The sequence below is a fragment of the Peromyscus eremicus genome, chromosome 17, assembly GCF_949786415.1.
Source record: "Peromyscus eremicus chromosome 17, PerEre_H2_v1, whole genome shotgun sequence".
NCBI classification, from domain to species: domain Eukaryota; kingdom Metazoa; phylum Chordata; class Mammalia; order Rodentia; family Cricetidae; genus Peromyscus; species Peromyscus eremicus.
Window position 1 is genome coordinate 38,217,380 of NC_081433.1, and position 19,295 is coordinate 38,236,674.

The window sequence follows — 19,295 nt, forward strand, 5'->3', positions numbered from 1 at the left end:
ATTTAAATACGTAAGCCTTTGGGGGCCATTCTCATTCAAACCACCCTACCCTGTCAGGTCAGCACTCAAGAAGCTCAAGATTTTGCAACAGTTTAGATTTCAGATTTTTGAACTAAGGAGGTTGATCTTGTATGAGTACTCAACACAAATACCTTAATGTAGAAAGGGATTGATGGACTCAAGGATGGATGAGTAGATGGATGGATGGATGAACAGATTAGTGGGTGGATGGGTGGTAGATGGGTAGATAAATGGGTTGGTAGATGGATGGATGGATGGATGGATGGATGGATGAATGGATGGATTGATGGATGAGTTAGATGGATTAATAGGAAGGGAGGATGGATGGGTAGATAGGTAGGAGGGTGGATAGATGGGTGAATGAAAACATTCAGGGATAGGCATAAAGTATTTCATATTTGTAATCTCTTTCATGGATTTGTCTCCTCTTGAAAGAGAAATTTTCCTTTCTGCCTACGCTGGCAGAAATCTTTGTGTTGATAAGAGCCTCAGCCCTGCTCCCACAGCAAGGGCTGGGTAACACCTGCCGGAAAGCACCGCACCTGTATCCTGCCTTTGAGCTACAGCTGTAGCAGAGCAGACGGGCCAGTGGCTGCAGGACCATGCTCAGCGACCAGAGTCTGTTCCTCTAACCTAAAGGTCAGTGGGTCAGCAGCATGTGATGGTACCCTGTGAGAGAGGGTGTGGGAGACAGAGCCATTCAGTTACGTCTTGGGAGAAACAATGGGGTTCACAGCAGGCTGTTGAGCCCAGCTTGCCCGCCAGGCCCTTCCCATGGTACAAACCCCCAGTTTTAGAAGAATCAAGTTGTATACAACTTTGGACAAGGGCGTCTGGTTCCGGTCATGCACAGTAAGGAAGAACTTAACTGCAGAAGCATTGAAGTTTCACGTTCTCTGAAAGCGGGTTGGAAAAACCAACTCCAAGGTAAAAATAGCTACTCATTTACTGAGAGCCCATTGTGTGTTGTGGGGTTCCACACATGGCCACCTGTGTTCTCAGTATTCACCTTGTGAGTACCGATGTTCTATTATCTATTCTAGACCAGGAGACGGCATGTTAAGCTGTCCAAGGCTGCATATGAGTTAAGCTTTGAACCCAGGTCTTTCTGATTCTAGAGCCCAACTTCTTATGTTACCCTTACATCAGTTTGCGATATACAAAGAGCCTACTCTAGTGGAGGTGTATGTGGAAATCTTTGTGATACTTCTGAATGATACCATTTAAAAGTGAGTATTCGGGGGAATTTTCAGAGGTAATGTTTGGAACGTGAAATGTCTTCCACTGCACTTTCCTGTGTGTTTAATACTTGGTCCCCAGCTGGGTGGTACCGTTTTGTGAAGCTGGAACACCCTTTGCACACGGGGTCTAGCTGGCAGACATAGGGCCATAGATGCGGGGCTTGTGAGTCATATTTGGTCAGGTTCCTGCCTGAGCTCTTTGCTACCTGGTCCACTGAGACATAGCCGAGCTGCTCCACCCCCTGCCTCGGCACCACCTTGCCTCCCGCACCATGATGGGCTGCATCCTTTCAAACTGCGAGCCAGAGTAAGCAAGGCTTCCTTCTTCTAACTTGATTAACGTCAGGGGTTTGGCCACAGCAATGAGGAAAGCAGCTAACATAGCCTGGATGGACTAGTGTCTCTTTTTGGCTCTGGGGCTGGTGGGTTTGATCCCGAATGACTCCCCATAGCTGGGGGGGTCTGTTGCTCTGGGAGGCCGTTTCTGAATAAATAAGAGTCCGGTGTTATAGGCGGTGAGTTTTCAAAGGAGAAGGTTACCACTGAAAGCACCACACAGCGCCTGATTTGTTTCTCAGTGAAATGGAAGAGTGAAAACGTCCGCCTTCCTTAGTGTATTGTTTTCCAGAAGCGGACATGGAGCCACCCACGGAGAGAACAAACAACACTGTGTCTGTGGACAGATGCAGGTGTTCCTGCAGCAGCAAGTGAACCTGGACCGGGTGGGAGACCCGTGTTTCCCTCCCACCCTAACCAAGCTGCACATGGCTCGGCTCCTCCGCATTGCTTTGTGTGGAACTGCCGATCTGCCCGAGTCCCGGGCTGGGCCAGGATCAGTGTGCTGCTTCAGGGAATTTTCCCCGAACTCTCTAGAAAGGTCTGGAGGGCATGCGATCTGAATTCCTCCAGTATGTTTCAGGATCTTTGAGGCTTGGGGAGTCAAGGAGCAATTTAAACAGGGTTCCCCTCCTCGGCCTCCAAGGATGCCTGTCAATGATTGGCAGGCTAGGGGGTAGGTCTGAGGATCCCAATGTGGATGCTGGTCTGGCTTCCTTTTATTGCTGTGATAAAACATTTTGACCAGAAGCTTGAGGAATGAGTTTATGTGGCTTACCGTTCCAGGTTATAGTCTGTCATTGAGGAAAAATCAGGATGGGAACTTAAGCAGAAACTTGAAGCAGAAATCATGAGGATGAGGCTGGAGAGACGGCTCTATGGCTAAGAGCACTAGTTGCTCTTCCAGAGGACCTGGGTTCAAGTCCCAGCACCACATGATGGCTCACCTCCATCTGTTACTCCAATTCTAGAGGACCTGATTGATGCCCTCTTCGGCTCCTCGGGATCCTGTACTCATGCAGGGCACTTAAACTCACACAAACACATACACATAAAAATAAAAGTCAAACAAGGCCGGGCGGTGGTGGTGCACGCCTTTAATCCCAGCACTCGGGAGGCAGAGGCAGGTGGATCTCTGTGAGTTCAGGCCAGCCTGGTCTACAGAGCGAGTTCCAGAACATCCAGCTAGAGCTACACCGCCCTCCCCAATACAAACAAACAAACAAACAAACAAACAAACCAAATAAAAACCATGGAGGGATGCTGCTTGCTGTCTCCCTAGTAGGCTCCTGCTTAGCTGGTTTTCTTGTACATTTTAGGACCACCAGCCCAGGGAATGGTGCCACCCACAGTGGGCTGGACCCTATAACATCAATTAACAATCAAGACATCCTCCCACTAGACATGCCCATAGGCCACTCTGATCAGGGGAAATTCTTCCCTTGGGACTCCCTTCTCGGGTGACTCCAGGCTGTGTCACACTGGGGGTTAGAGTCAACTAGGACAGATAGGGAGGATCATAGATGCTCATTTAAATTCTTTCCCATAGACGGTTCCCTTTAGCCATCAAATGTATATTTTTCTACCCAAACTGACCCCATTTCCATGCGACACAAGCAGGGACGAGAAAGATCTGTTTATCCCCATATGCCCAGGGCCTTGCCTGTGTTGAAGGGGCAGGGGAGATGCTCACACAAGTGTTTGCCACACAAGCATGAGGACCCAAAAGAGTTCAGGGCCCGAGCACCAATGTAAAAGACTGGCGTGGTGGTGGTGGTGGTGGTGGGGATGCAGAGGCGGGCAGATCCCTGGAGCTCCCTGGCCAGTCAGCCCGGCTGAAGGGATCAGCTTGTCTCAGTGAGAGATGGAGAGTCATGGAACTCTGGCCCTGCCATGCGCGCGCGCCCAAATGTATGTTCACACACGCACACACAGATGCACACTCCCCCGAGCTCGTAGTGCGCCACACATGTACACAGAAACACGTGTTGGGTGACTGGCTGGCGACACTAGAGGTTTCCTACAGCAGGTCGCTTTGGTGAAAGGGAAAAGTCAGAATGGAGTGGCCTGTAGGGCTGCGCGGTGCTGGGCTGCGCGGTGCTGGGCTGCGCGGTGCAGGGCGGCAGCGTTTTCATCACCGACTGTGGAATGGGCACTCCTGGGAACGCATGTGAGCCGGGTGCATTTAGGGGCCCAATGCACACTTGGCGTGGGGAATGGTGCAAATTCAGGATCCACCTTTAGTTCCCAGAAGCCCTTGGTGTTCAGTTCTGGCTGGAGAGTCTTTACTACTCTCAGGCCCCGAGGAAGGCTTGTGGTAAAGCAGAATAGAGACGAAAGACATAGAGGCTGTCTGTGGCGCCCGCCTCCCCCAGGTTGGGCCCCACCATGGCCTTGCCATTGGTTCCTGTTTGTGCTGTCCAGAACCCCGTGTTCCCATCCTCCAAGCCCTCCTCTGCCACCACTCCCAGCACACTTTCCAGTATGTGACATGTGCTTGGCTGATACTTGTGCAGAATTCGGTCTCTGACCTGGAGAAGAGGACAAGTACTGTGCTGGTCGGGGCTTAAATGGGGCTGTGGATTCCTGCTGAGTCCCTACCTTATGAAACAGTGAAAAGAGCCCAGGAATCGAGTCCCGGGGCCATTGCTCAAGTCCCGTCCCTGAACTTCAACTAGCTTTTCAGGCTGCAGCTTCTCAGAAAGGGAGTTGCTGTGATGTCTGGGGCATTTGCCGCCTCTGGGATCCCATGAGTCAGTAGACACCCACCCTGATGGGAATAGGTGTCAAAGGCTGTTCCTCCATCCTGGTTTGTGATGATTTCCCCATCTGTTAGCTGGAAATGAGCTTAGTCAGAGAACTGAGAGCCTAGGTTAATATTTAGAGAGGATTTACAAGGTAAAGAAGCCAGTTAATCCCGAACGGGAGGTCTCTTCACTCCCATTTGTGGAACAGGTGGAGACCGTGTCCCAACTTAGGACCGTTCTCCTAATCCCCGCTGAAGCCCGTTCCTGTTGCAGTTCCTAACTTTACATCTACAAGGCCAGCAGATGCTTCTTACAATGTCAGCCCCCGTTGTTGGAGGACACACTTGGAGTTCGGACTCTGGTCCAAGAAATCACCACAGAGAATGAGTGCCGACAGGCAGCAAGCAAGCTTTAAGACAAAAAATGGGGAAGCTATTGTGACAATAACCAATGATGTAAAAGATTAAGGCCGGACACGAACAGGCCCGGACTTGTCTCTTTGTGATACTGTTCCCAAGCCAGTTAGTTGCCTTATTTAAATCTCCAATTCCTTATCTGTCAAATGGAGGCGATGGTAGTGTTTGCATCATGGAATAAAGCAACCTCCACTGTGCCCTGACAGGTTCAAGCCGCCATGTCTGGCCTTTGATGTGGATGCTGGAGATTTGAACTCAGGTTCTCATGCTTGAACAGCAAGCTCTGTCACTCACTGAACCATCTCCTCAGCCCTGGGATTTTATTTTTTTGAGCCAAAAAAATATTCTATCACGTGTATATACCACACATATCTATCTATCTATCTATCTATCTATCTATCTATCTATCTATCAATCATCTATCTATCTATCTATCAATCATCTATCTACCTATCTATCTATCTATCTATCTATCTATCTATCTATCTATCAATCATCTATCTATCATCTATCTATCTACCTATCTATCTATCAATCATCTATCTATCTATCTATCTATCTATCTATCTATCTATCATCTATCTACCTATCTATCTATCTATCAATCATCTATCTATCTATCATATCTATCTATCTATCCTATCTATCTTTATCTATCTATCTTTCTATCATATCTATCTGTCTGTCATCTATCATATCTATCTATCTATCTATCTATCTATCTATCTATCTATCTATCTATCATCAATCTCTCTCAAGGACACTGAACTAATACACAGACGAGCTATAAATTTGAACTAATTAACGCAAGTTAGAAGTAAATGGCTTTAAAGGTAGTATGTGGTTTGTTTTTTTTTTCTCCTAACCACTAACATCCTCAGCCTCGGAGGCAAGCTGGCATACTTTGGAGGCCTGGGACAGACCATGGGGACCTCATCAGTTTCAGATAACCTTAGAGAGAGACAGAACAAGTCAAGTCGGATGTGTCACAGGCTGGGAGCTGACGGCGTCCCACCAGCTGACCCTGGCACTGGCTGAGACTGAAGAGCCAGTTCTGCCTGTGACTTGTCACTGAGGCTGGCTTCAGTGGGTGTGCTGGATCCCAAGGGTTCCGAGACCTGAACTCTAGGCAGTGAGCCTAAGGCCATGGTGCCCCCAAGGTCAAGTTTGGTGTGCTTGGGACGCATTAGAGTTTCAGAAGGGTTTTCTAGCCTGCAGAATCCAGCCCCAGCTCCCCGGTGACACTGATTTGGAACACATGGGCCCATCACAGTGATGTTTTGGGTCTGTCTCACCTGCTGAAGGTCTTGGGGATACTGGGAAATGGTTATTGAACACAACCATCATTAAATATGGAATTATATGTAAATGTGTATAAGTTACATTAAAAACAAAAATATTTTTAATTCTCAAAACATCACTTCTTGGGCTTGGGAGACAGATTTAGTCAATAAAGTTCTTGCTGCCTAAGTGTAAAGGACCTGAGTTCGATCCCCAGAACCCATGTAAAAATGCTGGGAGTGATGGTGTGCAGTGGTCATTCCAGTGCTGGGGATGTGGAGACAGGAGGATGTCCCCAACTCAGATGGCCAATCTGTCTAGCCTAATTGGTAGGCTCCAGGTTAATGAGAGGCCCTGTCTCAAAGGAGGTAGGTGGCTTTGAACCTGATGCCTGAAGACAACCTTTGGTGTACACACACGTACACACACACACACACACACACACACACACACACACAAACACACACACACACACACACACACACACACACACACACACACACAAAAATCCCTTAACACTTCTTAATTATTTTGCTTCATTTTACCATGGTGTATGCCTGGAAGTTACTTGTATCCATGGTCTCAGTGCGACAAAATCCTCTCACGGTGGCTGCTGTGCCCTAGCTCCCAGTCAGCCATCTGAGATGGATCACAATGGGAATGCTCACTATTGGTGAAATTATTAAGGCCACTCCGTGTAGTTAAAAGGAAAGTTTATTAGTGGCGCAACTTACAAATGAAGGGATAGGTAGGTCGCAGGGTCTGGGGAAGGTGTGTCGCAGTCCGGCGGTGTTCTCTGGAGCTCTGCTCGGTCGACCTCCACCATCCAGGGTCCAGGAACAGAGAGCGTGGTGCATCCAGATCTTGGGTCTTCAGGACCCTCCCTTGGCCCCGCCTTGTAGGCTTGATAGTTACTGAAGCCTCAATGGGGGTTGGAACTTCCAGACCAAAGCTGGAATGGCTACCCACTACAGCTCACACTGCAAATTGTGGCCGAACTTACCACCCAGGGTTCTCAACCCCAGCTATGGGGTGGAATCCAAAGTGCTCTTGGAATAAGCTCCTTGGGTGGTTTCCTTAGGAGGGACAACATTCTAACAGAGATGGAGGGACATCCCAGGTCACCTTTGGGTTCCGAGAATTCGTGTTTGGGCTTCAAAGGTCTGGACACACCCTGGCACCGTTTGTAAGTGACATGACCTTTCTGTGCTTCAGACCACTGGTACGAGGGTCTCTGCGCAGTGTCTGGCACACAGAAGGTGCTTCCCAATCGCTACCTGGAACGGTGATTGACAGAAGGGAGTTCAGCCCAGCAGGTTATTTTTTTCTTTTACAGATTTATTTTTTCACCTTATATGTTCTTTGCAGAAAATTTAGTTTTTCACTCCTATGTGTTCTTTGCAGAACATTTCAAAAATACCTATGAGCACTGCGATGTTCCTGCACTTTCTAGTCTTTTCCCTAGACCTCAAGAATGCCCATGCCCACCAATCCTGAAATAGGATTTTCTTGATTGCAACTCAAGAGACCTCAGCTATGTTTCCTAACCCGCTGCAGCTGGTAACACCAGAGGTGCAGGAACAGCTGGTGTCATCATCAGTATGGCATTGGGCACAGAATCCATGGTGTTGACAGTCTGTCCTTATTCTAGAAGGAGCTATCAAATCCATCTACTGCACAGACATGCTGATGAGTACGTATAAAACACAAGGCATGGTACTGTAGGGTAGAGTACCAAGGAGCCTTGGCCTTATAAGTGAGCTGAGAATTACTATTTACTAGGATAAGAGTATATTAAAAACAAAATAAACTATAGCTTTTCTTTGTTTCTTTTCCTTTTTGTTGACAGGGTATTGCTGTCTGGACCAGGCCGGCCCGGAACATCTGGGCTCAAGTGTTCCTCCTGCTTCAGTCTCTGGAACTACAGGCTTTCTTTAATCAAGTGGAGTTGTGTTTGGCAGGAAGAATCTCTTTGTCTTTTCTGACATGTCACAGTGACTGGGAGAAAGGGCAGTCAGTCCCTGTGGTGAGCGCACTCCCAAGGTGCTGGCCACAGAGGCGTAAAATGGCCTTTCCCACAGCTGGCTCCACTGTGGACATCCTTCTTGCCAGGTCTCCAACCATGACAGAGACTTCGTCTTGTGCCTAACATTTGACCTGTAACCTGGCCCAGGCTGGAGCACACACCATGGAATGATAGGCTTGGAACTCCAGAGCTGGAGGAATTATTTTTATTTAATTATGTTTTATTTTTATATCTGTCCATCTGCCTGCCTATCTATCTATCTATCTATCTATCTATCTATCTATCTATCTATCTATCTATGTATCTATCTATCTATGTATCTATGTATCTATCTATCTATCTATCTATCTATCTATCTATCTATCTATCTATCTTTATCTATCATATCTGCCTGTCTATCTATCTATCTATCTATCTATCTATCTATCTATCTATCTACCTATCTACCTACCTACCTATCATGTATCATGTATGATATATGTATGTGTATGTGAACAGAGCACAGCAGAGAACAACTTGTAGGAGTCAACTCTCTCCTTCTATCATGTGGGTTCTGAGGATCAAACTCAGGTTGTCAGGTTTGACAACAAGTTCTTCATTTGCTGAGATGTCTCACCAATCGCGGAGGGATTTTTTTTTTTAAGGATTATTCTGGCAACATGAGGTTTCGTCTTCCCTTTGACCTTAGCTAAGATCTATATTCCTCCAATGCTGTCTTATGTCCCTGCCAGTGTCTTCTGCTCTGTAGTCTTGCTCTCTCTGTGCTCCGGTCCCTACAGCAGGACCCCTGCCACCAGCTGTCGGAATGTGAGTACGGAGCCAGCCCTGCCCAAGACCCCGGGCACTGCCACAGTCAGGCCACATTGCTTGTCTGTAGACAGTTTGGTTGAGACTTTTGGATCTCGGTGATACAAAGAAGGGCCCTGGGACCACCAGTTAGTTTATAAAATGCAGATGTGATCATGCCACATGCTTGCTTAAAACCTTTCCAGGTTCTTAATTATCTTTATATTGAAATTCTGGCACTTGGTATTAAACATTCCACTGCCCACTGCAGCCTCACGTTCCTGGGGCATCCTTGTTCTTCTGAGTTCCAGCTGCTCTCACTATGCGATGCTGCTTCACTACAGGCAGGCCCCAGAGCAATGGGCCAAGAGATCAGAACTAAGTCAAAACAATTTTTCCTCTTTTTATTTTATTGACAGGCATTTACTATGTGGACGCAAAGTCAGAATCCTGCTTCTGCTTTAGTGGTACTGGGATTACAGGCTGTTTCACCAAATGTTGTTCCTTCCTTCTTTGAAGCTTGTCTCCAGTATTTTCTTACAGTAAAATAACTTTAACATACCTACCTACGTCAGTCATGAGGGACACGGTCTTCCAATTTTCTTTTTTTCTGAGATGCTTTGTAGCCTTGACTGGCCTGGAATTCACTACATAGACCAGGCTGACCTCAAACTCTCTGAGATCAGCCTGCATCTGTCTCGCAAGCCTTGGGATCAAAGGTGTGACCACCACACCCAGCCTCTTTCAGCACCTCTGTGTCTTCACGTGTCGCTCAAATGGCAGAGTCACAAAATACACGGAGAGGATTGTCTTAAATAACAATGTATTGGGATAGTTGGTTACAGCATGTTTATCGACGCCCTGGACCAAGTACTCTCCTGGCATGTGATTCTTAGTGTTAAGCCTGTGACAGGGATGGTCAACTGGGATGGTTGTTCATGTTCTCTTTCAGTGCATGCTGACTTTGTGAGTTCTGCTTCTCTGTCTGTCTGTCTCTCTGTCTCTCCTCCCTGAGACAGAATGAACATATATGGAATAGTGAGTGGGTGGAAGTATTTGTCCTCCGGCTGAGTGTCCCCTCCATCCACACTCTCGAGGTGGGAGGCCTTCCTGGATCTGTATCTGGGGCTCCCTTCCACTTGCTGGCTCCTTCATGGACCTTTGTGCCTTGTGGTCCAGGTATCTGCCTTTAAGCCCCCGGCTCTTAACGTATTATTTTAGGACCTGGAGAGATGGCTCAGTGGCCGCTCTTCTCGAGGACCCAGGTTGGCCTCCCCAGCACCTCATGGTGGCTCACAAGCACCTGCATCTCCAGTTCCAAGGGATCCAACACCCTCTTTCCAGCCCCACATATGTGGTGCACAGACATACATGTAGGTAAAATGCCCATATGCATTAAAACAAGGTAAAAATAAATTTAAAGAAATTAGAATTTTTTTATTTAGGTACATGTGTGTAGTGTGCCCACACCACTGCATATTTTTGGAGATCAGAGGATGACACCCAGGAGTTAGTTCTCTCCTTCCACCATGTGGGACCTGGGGATGGAACCCAGGTCATCAGGCTTGAGAGCAGGTGTCTTTAATCACTGAGCCACCTGGCCTGCCCCAAAGCTCTTCATTTTTCTCCGGCCCCCTGATTTAGTTGTTTGCCAGTGATCTTTCCCCACTCAGACGAGGACCCCACAGGGCCCTGGTGGGGCTGTACCACTCTTCTTGGTTACATTTTAGGTACTGGATTCCAGGCCAGACCACACTCAGCCAACATCGCTTTCAAAGCTGTAAGAAGCGAGTGTGAAAGGTTCGTAGAGATTATACAGGTCCAACTGACTTCATAGCAGAGCTTGCCCTAGGCAGGGCATCCTGCTTGATTTAAACACATCTGGGACAGAGAACTCACTATCTCACAAAACGGCCTGTTTTCATTATGGTTTTAAAAAGGATGTCCCAATGGGACATCCGTGTTTTCCCCAACAGTGGTGGCTGTCTGGACCTCCATCACCCTGACAGTCTCTGCAAAGGAAGTCTGGGCTCCGTCTTATCCCATCTCTTGGTGACAGGCCCCAGCCCAGTGCCAGCCCTTCCTGGATCATGTGCCTCTATGGGTACACTAAGGACATCGACCTAGCCTAAGGGATTTGCCTGAAAATCGGCAAATAGAAGGAAACTAATGGTCGGGATAGCTTCATGGTAGAGTGCTTGCTTAGAGTATGTTGGCCCTGGGTTGAGCCTAGCACCCAGGAAGGAAAAAAAGTCACGTGTTGGCAAACCTAATTTTGAAGCGCTGGGAATGGAACCCAGGGCCCTTTGCACATTGGTTAAGGACTCTACCATTGAGCCACACCTTCAGTCTGACAACCTTAAAAAAAAAAAAAAAATAAGCTGAATAAATAAATAATAAATGAACACCACCCTCTAAATCTACTCTTCGGCTCCCGGTGGACACACTGGGTTTTGGAGTCTGTATCGCATCGTGCGTGATTTTCCCCGGTCCTGAACCAGCCTTGCTGTGTGCTCCATGAAGCACGGTGGTTTTCCTTCACTGAGCTACACTCATCCAGGCCATGGGCTCTGAGGGGCTGGGCCCTGCCAGAGCCGGAACAGCGCTGGGAATCTAGAGCATGCGGCCTTTTGTCCTGGCCTGGGAGGCCCAGTGTTCTTTGAGGGGGTCACGCTGGCCTGAGGTATGCTCTCAAGGTGTGTCCTGAACCAAAACAACAAGATAAGGCCTCAGAGGTCAGCCCCATCGTGGCTATTGTTCTCATACCAGACTTCTGTCTTGAAGCGGACAGACACCTTCCTGCCTGCAGCTCCTCGGCCTTTGCAGCCGAAAGGACAAGGAAAACGGAGTTCTGAGCCACAAACCGCTGCGGGAGACACCAGGCTTTACCCAGTGCCTACCCAGGATGGACGAAAGAGTCAAGGAGAGCTGGAGTTTCCCACAATGCCCCTTTCCTCACCGAGTTTCTCTGGGCATCAACCCAGGTCCTTTTCATTTTAATTAACACGGTGAACCAGTCTCTAGCTTTCAAAGGAATCTGAGGAAATCTTCATGCCAAGTCTCAAGCGAATCCCTGTGACACTCAGGAACCCGGGCCCAGCTCCTGTGTAGGTTAAGGAACTCCGAGAATAGATTATAGGGAAACAGTCTACCTTTCTTTACAAGGCCTTGTTTTACATCCCTGAAATCTCAGCTGCAGCTATTACAATGAGGTCCTGTTGTGGAAAGAGCTGACCTCTTATCACCACTTAAAATCTAATTAATCCATATTGAAGCACAAAGATTTCCGTTGTACGTTAGGGTGAGGGGTCACAGAGACCTCTTTGTTCATCTTTAGACTTATACTTGTCAAGCGTTGGGGATAGAATTTTACCAAGCAAATTGGAAGGGAGCACATCAAATCCTTATCAGAAAGCCTAACTCATAGCTTTGAACAGAGTCCTTTACCCTTTACATGAAACACTATATTCAAGAGGAACAAACACGTAGTTCAGAGTGCCCAGAGAGTTAACGGGCAAAGCTTATATTCCGGGTGGCATAGAATCAGGACCATCACACCACTGTCAAGCAGACAGGGCAGCGGATCCTATAGAGTAGCTGAGTTACGACGTCTGTCCCAATGGCTTTCGTCCCCAGAACGGCCATGCAGTCTGTCGGGCTTTCGCTCTCATTGCTAGGATGGGTTCTGGCCATTATTACAACCTATCTGCCCCACTGGAAGACCCTCAACCTGGAACTGAACGAGATGGAGAACTGGACCATGGGGCTCTGGACATCCTGCGTCATCCAGGAGGAAGTGGGGAGGCAGTGCAAGGCCTTTGACTCCTTCCTGGCTTTGCCAGCCGAACTCCAGAGCTCCAGGATCTTGATGTCTCTGTCGAACGGGCTGGGGCTGCTGGGGCTGCTGGCCTCTGGCTGTGGCCTGGACTGCTCAAGGCTTGGAGAGACACAGAAGGGTCTGAAGAGGCGATTGCTCATCCTGGGAGGGCTCCTGCTCTGGACTTCGGGCGTGATGGTCCTGGTTCCTGTCTCCTGGGTGGCCCACATGACGGTTCAGGAGTTCTGGGATGAGACCATGCCTGAGATTGTGCCCAGGTGGGAGTTTGGGGAGGCCCTCTTCCTGGGCTGGTTTGCTGGCTTCTGCCTTGTGCTAGGGGGGTGTCTGCTGCACTGTGCAGCCTGCTCAAGGCCAGCTCCTCCAGCCTCGGGCCACTATGCAGTGGCAGGATTTCCAGACCATGGTTCATACCTGGAAAACGGAACTGCACAGCCTGAAGTGTAAGCCGCCAGCAGGGCAGAGTCATGTCCTTCAGCTGCTGACTAAAAGGTCTCTGTTATGTAACTAAATTGTGCTGCTCACTTTTTTTTTTTTTTTTAAATTCAATAACTTTTTTCTTTTGGGCTACACAAGAGGTTTGCCTCTCAAACCTGAAGGATGAAAGGAAGTCTATAAGGCAATTATGATGACATTATGTAGCTATGTGTGGAAAAACGTCACTGATTTGGTTATTTAATCCAGTGTGTGCTGGGAGTTGTCCAGTACAGTCAGTCCAGTGCTCTGACGTATTCACCTTGTGGGAAAGCTGTGTCGCTGTTTGTAGAGGGAAAGGAGAATTACTTTCCACTTCCCAAAGAAACTAACAGTCTGCACTCTTTCAAGCATTACGAGAGCCACAGGCTAAAGCCGGTGGCCAAATGTCATCCACTGTTTCTGCTGCTGCTGAACTCTCCCAGGACTTTAGGAAGCTGCATGTGCCTGGATGTTCTGGATGGACCACCAGAACATTGTGGGCCTTTGCGATTTTTAAATGGTAGCCAATCTCTGCCCTCATCTCTCTACTCAAAAGCTTCAAGTTTAAAAAGGGAAAAAAAAAAATCCCAGGGGAATTGTTTTCTTGTTATTTAGAGCATCAGTTCATTTGTCAGAAGGAAAACTTCTGTGTTCAGTGAAAAATGACCAACGTGGGGATAGACCGTGGAGTGGGGAGCAACGATGTTGATTTTGACCCAAAGGCCCTCTTGCTTGTTTTTCCTACAGCCTAGGAAGCTGTTTTCAGCAAAGAAGCAAAAGGAAAAAAAAAGAAGAAAAAAAAAAAAAAAAGAAAAATTCCCCCAAATTCACGTTCTCAAAGCCCGACAACTATTTATGGCTTATGCACGTGAGTGGGTTCAACACAATGGCATGCAGATAAGTGAGACCGGACACTCAGTTCAGTATTGTTTCGTGTGCTCTGTAATATGTGTAGTCAAAGAGACTTTTCAAAACAGGCCTGACTTCAAGTCTAGAGGGATTCCTGATAAGACTGATTTATTTGGTTAAGAAATACTTCTCTCTGAACCTCTTTTTCTTTTTTTGCAAAGACGGTAACACCCAGTATTATCATACCACACGCACTGAAACCTGAAACTCTTTAACAGACGAAAATCTGACATGTGTAATTAGCGCGGCACAAAGCAGGAGGAGTTGAACCCAAACCTTCAATTAAACATTTTTTACATTCAGACTTAATTCTCCGACTTGTTAGGAGCCTCGGGAATGTGAAAGCCAGGTAAAGCTTCACAAAGGAAGGATTAGCACAACTTGACCTCAGGGGTTCCCTGACAAAGTGCTCTGGAACAAACTTCAGCCCACAGGACACAAACACGGCCCCGGGCCACACCTTAGCGTTACTGGTTCATAGCAGCGTTTCCCTGTCCTCTCCTGAAACCTTTTCAACATGGAATCAAACAATGGTAAACCTGGCAGGCGGCCTCCTAGACACACAATGCAAAAGTATGTCTGAGCTCTGCAAGTGAGAAGTGTCACACTTTACTGCAAGCTCGGGGCAGGAGTCGGGCTGGCCCGGGGCTCACAAGACGTCCTCATGGGCTTAGATTTCCGGACGGCTGCGCAGTGTGCTGCGCTTCTGCTATCCCTGCTGGGATGGGTTTTGGCGTGCCTTACAAACTACTCGCCCCACTGGAAGACCCTCAACCTGGAACTGAACGAGATGGAGAACTGGACCATGGGGCTCTGGACATCCTGCGTCATCCAGGAGGAAGTGGGAAGGCAGTGCAAGGCCTTTGACTCCTTCCTGGCTTTGCCAGCCGAACTCCAGAGCTCCAGGATCTTGATGTCTCTGTCGAATGGGCTGGGGCTGCTGGGGCTGCTGGCCTCTGGCTGTGGCCTGGACTGCTCGAGGCTTGGAGAGACACACAAGGGTCTGAAGAGGCGATTGCTCATCCTGGGAGGGCTCCTGCTCTGGACTTCGGGCGTGATGGTCCTGGTTCCTGTCTCCTGGGTGGCCCACATGACGGTTCAGGAGTTCTGGGATGAGACCATGCCTGAGATTGTGCCCAGGTGGGAGTTTGGGGAGGCCCTCTTCCTGGGCTGGTTTGCTGGCTTCTGCCTTGTGCTAGGGGGGTGTCTGCTGCACTGTGCAGCCTGCTCAAGGCCAGCTCCTCCAGCCTCAGGCCACTATGCAGTGGCAGGATTACCAGACTGTCAGCAACTGGAGATGAAACACGCCAACCCAGAAATCTAAGCCCGAGGGACCAGTGGCCTCTCCACAAAAGGCGCTTGCTCCAGCTGGACTTGGTAGGATCTCCTGCTATAACCACCCCCACTCCCTGTGATTTTGATTTTCTGAAACGCATTACTTCCTTTCTGTGACTGTTAACTTCTTCCAATACCATTTCTTTCTACCACTGAGTAAAGCATTTCTGTTTTCTCTTTGGAGGCCAAATGAATCAGGACCTATTGATGTAATCAGTCATTAATGAGCTTGAGCGCTTCATCAACCTTTAAAATAGGCTGTGACTGTACACACACAGGGAACAGGAAATAAAGCATTCTTTGAGCACGTCTGTAACTCTGACAGGATCATTCACGTGGAGAGGAACCATGTGGGAAACACATGTGATGGCTGATCATGTACTTTCAGGTGTCTAAGATAACTTACGTAACTAAGGTTTCAGTGGATACTTAAACAACAACACAAAACACCTGCTTGGTCTTTAAGGGACTCAACGGGACACCCCCTTTTCAGAGACCCCAGTGTCTCTAGAGAGTCCTTCCCACATTACAAACACCCATGCTTGCCTCTGGGCAGTCACCTTGGGTCCTGGGAATTCAGGTAGAATCTGCCACACAAAAGTGCACCTGCCTCTGTGCCCTGTGCTTCGGGGTGGGATGTCCTGCCTGCTTTGGCTCTGTGGCAGAGGACAGGACTGGTGTGTGTGGGCACAGTGCCCTCTGGGAGGGCTGCCTCCTTTTCAAGAACTCTGCCAGCTCGGGCATTTTAACTGGGGACCACATACTCGTCAGTCCCTGTTTCCCTTGGGAAATGAAAATACCCCATCTCATTTATCCCTGATGTACACAGTCTAAACAAGAACTATTCATGACAAACTTCTGGCTTGAGGAATTCTTCATGGAGCATTTTATATTTGCTTGGTACATGGTTCAAGTAGATTCTTGTATTTGTGCCAATCATGGAAATTAACCGAACAATAAGAGACATTAAAATACAGTATTAGGAAATAGGTATCTTTGTTTAAAAAAAAAATCATTGAACTTATTTTCCATCCAGAAACACATGGAAAATAAGTGCCGCCATGCAAGGTCATCTGTGTGATGTATTTGCACACTTTTACAAACAGCAGAAGTGAAAACAGAAACATATTCAGAATTGAACCTGATGAAACATTGCGTTCAGTCCTGAGATTCTCACATTTAATATAACATATATTCATAGCAAAAATTTTAAATGTATTTAATTTGTATGCTACGGAGACTCAGTTAAACTTTGTTCATTTGGCAAGTAATACCCTTCTTGTGCCTGTAACACTAGGGAGTATGATCTATAAAACTGTAATAATATACTGATAATCCACATGTGAGAGCTAAATAGTAAATCCTTTTTCTCCTGTGCAGAATAAATTCTACCTTTAAAAATATTTTAATAATATTAAAATTTTTATGTGTCCTTATGGTTTTATGATGGAGTTAGTAAGATGCTTCTGGAGTCATGGGTTAATACAAATGTGTCAGCCTACAGAAAGCTGCCTGTAATGTAAGTACATACCACTATTGCTGACTTTCAGAGTGTGGGCAAAGGCTTCGACTAGAATGAGTTTCTCTCTCATGTTCGAAATGAGCATGTTTTGTAAAAATAAAATCAAAGTCCCCCAGTCACAATTGTGAACTACCAGCCTGAGACACACTTTATTCTTTAACACTCATCTGAGACTTTCTGTATTACAAAAAGTTAGCAATAAATCTGATGAAGATCATAAAGCTGTAAATACTCCAATATAGCCTCTTGTAAGCCCAACATTTAAGATGGCCAGAACCAAACTATATATTAAACAGAACATAAATAAGACCGTAAATAAATAAATGAAAATAAAATCGTACGGTACAACTACACAAAATTCTATGAACATTTTCACGGGTCAAACTATGATGAAGACAGCTGACCTTTATTGAGCGCTATATTAAATAAAACCCTGCTGTTCACATTTGACCTTGACAAGGATGGATGGCACTCCAGCTTCCTCCAGTCACCTACAGGGCAGACTGGGCAGTCTGGAAGACTGGGCTCCGTCTGCCACTAGGCTGTTTTTTGTTCCAAGTAGTGCACGTCCAGTTACATCCTCTAAGAACTTGGGTATAAGCTGTGGAACATTTAGGGGGAAAACGGTTGAAGTTTTAGGTGCAGTAACTTGATAATTGACGTTCTGGCTAAGTGTAAATTTTGATTCTGATAGAATGAACTTTCTAAAATATGCATAGATTCAGGAAGATAAAAATTCTTACTAATGGGGATTCCAGCAGAACATAACTCTTTTTTAAACAAACAGATTTTTTTTTCTTGCCTAACTTTCTTTTTTTTTTTTAAATTCCTATAAAATTATTTTGCATTAAAAAATAAAAATAATTTAGCTTGCTATATAAGACAGCTCACCAAAACACGGCTTCTTCCAGTATGAAAAACTAAGTAAGTGTGGTTTCAATTACCTAAAAACTATGTATTTTAACACTTTTATGCTGGCAAAGCTATGCTGATCCGTTCTTTCTTCCTTTTAAAGAAGTGCCCGGGCCTGGTAAGTTAAAACCTAACCCGGGGAACAGGGCACTCCGACCAGTTTCTATCTCAAGCTTGTTCCCCCAGAATATGTATTTGTAAATGATGCAGTCCACGCTGCGGGTCCCCTCAGGCCCACCCTTTGTTTCTGCTCCCGACTGCTTTCTATGCGCCACTGATAGAGTCCCCTAAAGATGACAGCTGAGGAATAAGGTCTAGTAAGTTTGATCTCATTAAGATGCGCCCTGACCTTCGCTCTCACCTGAGGAATATGGGTGTGTCCTCTCTGCACCTCAGGCACTCCCGTTTGGGCCTTCCCTACGAGTGTGTCCCCTCTGCACTGTCATCAGAGCCCAGAGCCACCACATGCTTCTCCTTGGCTTTGTCTTTATCCCTAGGACAAAACCTGGTGTGGCCAGAAATGGACAAAACCCTGCAGGTTCAGATTGCGTTAGAACTAGCGGCCACTCAAGCAGGAGGTGAGTTTCCTGAGTGTGTATTTTTGGGAGCTGGGGGCCCCTCCTTTTCTCTCTATAGTAGGAATATACCTTTGTTTTTCATATTCTTGTACTCAGCACTTCATACTTTGGTTTTCTTTAGACAAGTTTAGGAGAGCAGAAAGAACTGTCTTGCAGAAACAAGGGGGCCAGACACAGCCGACAGGAGGAACGGGGCCCCTGTTTTCGGTGGACGCAGAGCGACGCTTGCTTGCGTGCACTTTTGATGGAAAGTGTGGCTCTCTAGCTCAGGAGTATGATGTGGTGCCAGTGCCACAGCTCCTGGATGGCTGCTCCTGCAGTTGGCTCAGCAGGCCGACCCCGGGCACTCGCCGCCTCTGTTCCGCTCTGCACGGTGACACCCAGGGGTAACACATACACACTGTACAACACGTGTGGACCAGATTACCCCGTTTTCATTCATTCTGTGAATGTTTTGTCCTTCTCAAAGCATGTAAGAGTTACATTCAAAGTACTTTACAAATTAACCTGATGAAATCGGTGTGAAATGAAAGTTCTTCAAGAGTTGACAGTTGTGTTACAGGAAACAAAAGCCCCGCCCCCCCAACAAAAAATAGAAAACAACAAAAACAGTAAAGGTTCAGTCTTGGACCCTCCCTCGGACGGTGAGCAGGTGAGAAGCCATGTTAAGCCACGAGGTCACACGTCGTCAGCTGGCAGAGATGGGATGCTGATCTTCGCTCGTGTGAAGTAGGCAATCTTCTCCCTAGAGGGAGAGAGAGAGGAAGAGCACCTCTCAGTGTGACCCGGAAATTCTGAGAGCCCCAAGGCTGTCTCCATGATCCCAGAAACTGCACTTAAAATCACAGGAGCCTTCATTTTTAATGTTTTCTTTTTAGAGCCACTTTTATTTAG

At 47.1% G+C, this 19,295-nt stretch overlaps 3 protein-coding genes across 3 annotated transcripts in view; 2 read left to right on the forward strand and 1 right to left on the reverse strand.

Annotated features, from left to right (window-relative positions):
• The first annotated feature begins 12,473 nt into the window (after positions 1 to 12,473).
• Positions 12,474 to 13,136, forward strand: LOC131894643 (claudin-22-like). The gene has a single exon (XM_059244951.1). It carries the CDS (start codon positions 12,474 to 12,476, stop codon positions 13,134 to 13,136), a length of 663 nt encoding a protein of 220 aa, XP_059100934.1.
• A 1,582-nt stretch (positions 13,137 to 14,718) lies between these two features.
• LOC131894525 (claudin-22-like) lies at positions 14,719 to 15,694 on the forward strand. The gene has a single exon (XM_059244797.1). The coding sequence runs from the start codon at positions 14,719 to 14,721 to the stop codon at positions 15,376 to 15,378; it is 660 nt and encodes a 219-aa protein (XP_059100780.1). The 3' UTR covers positions 15,379 to 15,694.
• Positions 15,695 to 18,815: 3,121 nt separating this feature from the next.
• Positions 18,816 to 19,295, reverse strand: part of Wwc2 (WW and C2 domain containing 2) — a 103,047-nt gene continuing 102,567 nt past the window's right edge. The window contains exon 23 of the mRNA XM_059245018.1: positions 18,816 to 19,146. Coding sequence (XP_059101001.1) covers positions 19,080 to 19,146 — 67 coding nt within the window. The 3' untranslated portion in view covers positions 18,816 to 19,079. The remainder of the gene's footprint in view (positions 19,147 to 19,295) is intronic.